Source organism: Triticum aestivum, unplaced genomic scaffold, assembly GCF_018294505.1.
Source record: "Triticum aestivum cultivar Chinese Spring unplaced genomic scaffold, IWGSC CS RefSeq v2.1 scaffold229982, whole genome shotgun sequence".
Classification (NCBI taxonomy): domain Eukaryota; kingdom Viridiplantae; phylum Streptophyta; class Magnoliopsida; order Poales; family Poaceae; genus Triticum; species Triticum aestivum.
This window is the reverse complement of record NW_025239851.1, coordinates 1-3,761: the sequence shown is the minus strand read 5'-3', so window position 1 is coordinate 3,761 and position 3,761 is coordinate 1. Positions and strand designations below refer to the sequence as shown.

General features: G+C 42.9%; 1 protein-coding gene across 1 annotated transcript; it reads right to left on the bottom strand.

The window, feature by feature from the left end:
* Positions 1–2,069, bottom strand: LOC123176750 (uncharacterized). The gene is made up of 4 exons (XM_044590821.1): positions 1,152–2,069; positions 946–999; positions 206–303; positions 1–125 (listed from the first exon to the last, which is right to left on the bottom strand). The coding sequence occupies exons 1-4, from the start codon at positions 1,310–1,312 to the stop codon at positions 76–78; spliced, it is 363 nt and encodes a 120-aa protein (XP_044446756.1). The 5' UTR covers positions 1,313–2,069; the 3' UTR covers positions 1–75.
* Positions 2,070–3,761: the final 1,692 nt, after the last annotated feature.

Genomic DNA, 3,761 nt, shown 5'->3' with positions numbered 1-3,761 from the left:
CAGTCAGTGATTTCTTAGTACGGAAAGCTGGAACAATCGCAGCATGAGCTGGATGGCTCCTCCATCAGTGTCTTGCTATTTATGACCAGAGGCAATTAGACGCAATACATAAGGAAGAAGGATGCATGTGCGCACGCCAGTTTTGTCATGATCCATGAAAACACCAAACATTTTTCTCAAGTGTAATAGCTAAAAGAAACATTACCACAAACTTTGTCGATCTCAGGACCATGGATTGCCTCTATTAAAACTTGAAGATACTTCCAGGACCGCCAGGAACAATATGACCAAACATAGAGCAAACTACAAAAGAGAACAAATAGTTATAGTATATCCAGAAAAAGGTAGTATATGTAAATATATAGCAAAGTGATATTGTGTATGCCTGTTGCAGTATCTGACACAACACATATTCTATCAAACAGCCCTCTGTTTGACATTCCACCACAAAGTGCCTGTTCAAAGACCTCGGCACTGTGGCACATGCAGAAAACTGAGAAATGCCTTTTACTATCTTTTTTTCACATGAGGTTCGTCGACATTACCTCAAAATACAAAGAGAGACAAGGCCTTGTGTTGTTTCATTTCAGATATCACATACGATCAATTTCAGGAATAAACACTTGCTGGTAAATTATAGTAGATCCTGAATAAAAACAAAATACAAAATAGAAAGTTCTTTGACATGGCCTTCCATCAGTGTATTCATTTGTCTTCACTTGATCATCCAAACGTGAAATGAAAATAAAATGATGGTTTCTCATTTTGGTCTCAATAAATTAGATCAACAAATGAAAAATGAAAAACAATGTTAATAATTTCGTAACTGCAATAAATATGGCATCAGGACCAAAGATGCTCAAATAACATCAATGCCTAAACTGTAGTAGCATGCATATATAACATCCTTTTCGTCTCATAAAGCAAAGGAAGTTCAGCACGTACCATATTAAATCAGTGTGAACGCCTTGGCTTGCATCATTTCCTAGTTGACCTGAGCTACAAATGCAATACAGGTCAATACTCTGATTTCATTCACCCTATTTTGCACAGGCCAATACAGAAGGAACCTAAGTCAACAGAGTTATACTCTGAAGAAATGCTTACCATATTTAAACAAAGATGCAGAGGGAGAGGGATAGGGTCTGAACCTGTTGGTGTGGAAGAGGCCAGAGAGGAAGACGGCCATGTGGTCTGCGCGTGCCGAGAAGAGGCGGTTGCTGCCGTTCATGGCACCGCTGAAGTGGTTATCGAGGGCAGAAAGGATGGGAATCTTCGTGTCCATGGCGGGGGGGTGCAGCGACGTCCACATTGTCGTCTCCACGAAAGCTTCATGTCCTCGTCCATCTCTCCAGTGTGGTGGCGCCCGTGCCTTTCCTGCTGAGAGTTGAGGAGCAGCGAATGCTTGGTTAGGAGCTGCTTTGGCAAGAGCACAACAGTGCAAGATAAATGGGGAAGGAGAAGGTCGTTCCTCTGCAAGGAGAGGAGGAGAGGGGCTTGAGTAGCAGGTTGCGCCCTTCCTGACGAAGAAAGAAGGACGGGCGACCGACGACGCTCCTCGCACGCGCCTCTGCACCTGCCGCTCCTGGTCGAGCCGGCAGGTTCAGCATGCCTCCCCACAGCCAACAGCAACGACCAAAGCAACTGTCGCCCTGCCGCATCCCTCCCTCCTCTTTGTTCCTTCTCCTCCCGTTGTCTCTTGCAGAGCACAACAAAAAGCCACCGGCCGCCGCCGTGACCTCGTCGGATCCGCAGCCTCACGCCGCCTAGCGACCGGATCCGCCCGGATTCACGCAACCAATGGCCTCACGTAACCTGCACCTGATCCAGATCCAGGCGCCGCCGATGGCCACCGGACAACAAAGAGAAGGAAGGCGAGGTGGAGCGGCCAGCGTTGTGGAGGAGCAGCGACCTGGTGGCACGGGAGAGAAGAGGAGAAGGATGAGCGGCGGCGACCACGCGCTGGAAATCGAGGAGGAGGAGGAGGAGAGAAATTAAGAGAAAGTGGAGTTGCGTGGGGCTCGAGGAAGTGAGCGGATTGGGCTAGGTTTTACTACTGAAAGTCTGAAGTGAACTCACAAAGCTGATGTCTTCTCGACTCAACTAATCTGAGCAAACAAAAAGACGGAAGTTTAGACACCGGAGAACAATCTTGGCTCCAATTTGTACACATATTCGAGATCTTAATAAAACGAACAAATTATATGCGCTTATGTAGTAGTATCACATTGGTAATACTGATCCCAGTTAAATTTGAAATGTGTGACTCCAAACACTCACTTCAGTGTGCCTAGCATCGGAATTTGAATTACATAGCCAGACAGAGGCACGTCAACATAAATAAATAATAAACTTAATCATACAGAACTGGTACATTCATGTTGCAGGAGTCCATAAACTACCCAGGCACTTACCAGTATAACGAACTTCAACTGAAAAAAAGGTAAGAAACTGGGTGTATTTCGTAGCAAGAACCAACGCACTGGGTGCCATCCGCCACCCCAGTACAAAAATGACTCACAAAAAGGACAAAAATACACATTCATCTTTCAGAATTGCTAATACAATCACCTGAAAACACCGTAGGACTGGAACATTTTCAGAGTCTTGCTATGGCTGACTGTTGTGTTGTTGTATATGATGTCAACGTTACCAAGTGATTTGAAAGAATCAACAACTGGTGTGTGGAATTGCTGATTCTAGTATGTAACTTGCTTAGTTCTCGCTGAACCAAATTTACCGCAATATGTTATATTGAAAGTTTGGCCCGTCATTGATATTGCAGGCTAGCCCATCAGATCGATAGAATTTCCTTTTATTTGACATTGAAATAAGATTGATGCTCATGGTGGCAACAAAATGAAGTATTTTTCACGCTAAAGTGCTTTTCCCTTGCGTTTAGACTATTTGTTTTCAGGTTTCTGAGGGGGAAAAAGGCTGAAGCTTGGTGTGCCTCCAATGGGATGTTTGAGTCGATCATCTCACCCATATGATTTGCTTTGAAAATCAGGAGAACCACCATGACACAAAGATCTAAGAGCGGTCAAGATTGACTGAATTAAACAAGAATTTTGGTTGCCTCTGCAAAGATAAGCATACTGTTGATCTTATGAGGCTGGCTTCAGATAAAAACAGCTCGTGAGCATACGCTATTCTTATTATTTAGATCAGTGACGCGGGATCTTGTTTATGAGTGTACCATTATGCAAATTTATTTAAAAAATAACATCATGAGAAAGAATTATACATGTGAATATGACTCAAAGAAAGCTTTTCTGCCTCTTTATATCTATCAAAAGAAAAGTGTACAAAATGAGGTGTCCTTGACTTGAATTGATTTTCATGAGGTGAAACAATCCAGGGTAAACTGGATCTAGACTTGTATTCCTTCTACGTTTACCTTAACCATCAAAACTACTCGAAAATAATGACCGTGATATGTTTTGCGTGGTTCCATCAGTACTCGTGCATAAGCTACCCACAGGATCTAAGGGTGATGGAGATTGACTGCAATAAAGAAGAAATTCAATTGCCTGTCCAGACTTGAGATAAAACAACTTGTGAGGACAAGCAGACCCTTTTAATATATAGAGCAACTCAGGATTTTATTTGTGACCTACCAGTTATGCAGGGTTATTTTGAAACAACATCATGAGATAAAATTATACATGAAAAGACAACTAAAGGAAACTTCTCTGACTCCTTATATCTATTGACAAAATTAGTTGTGCTTGACCAGAATGAATTTTCTCAAGGTGAAA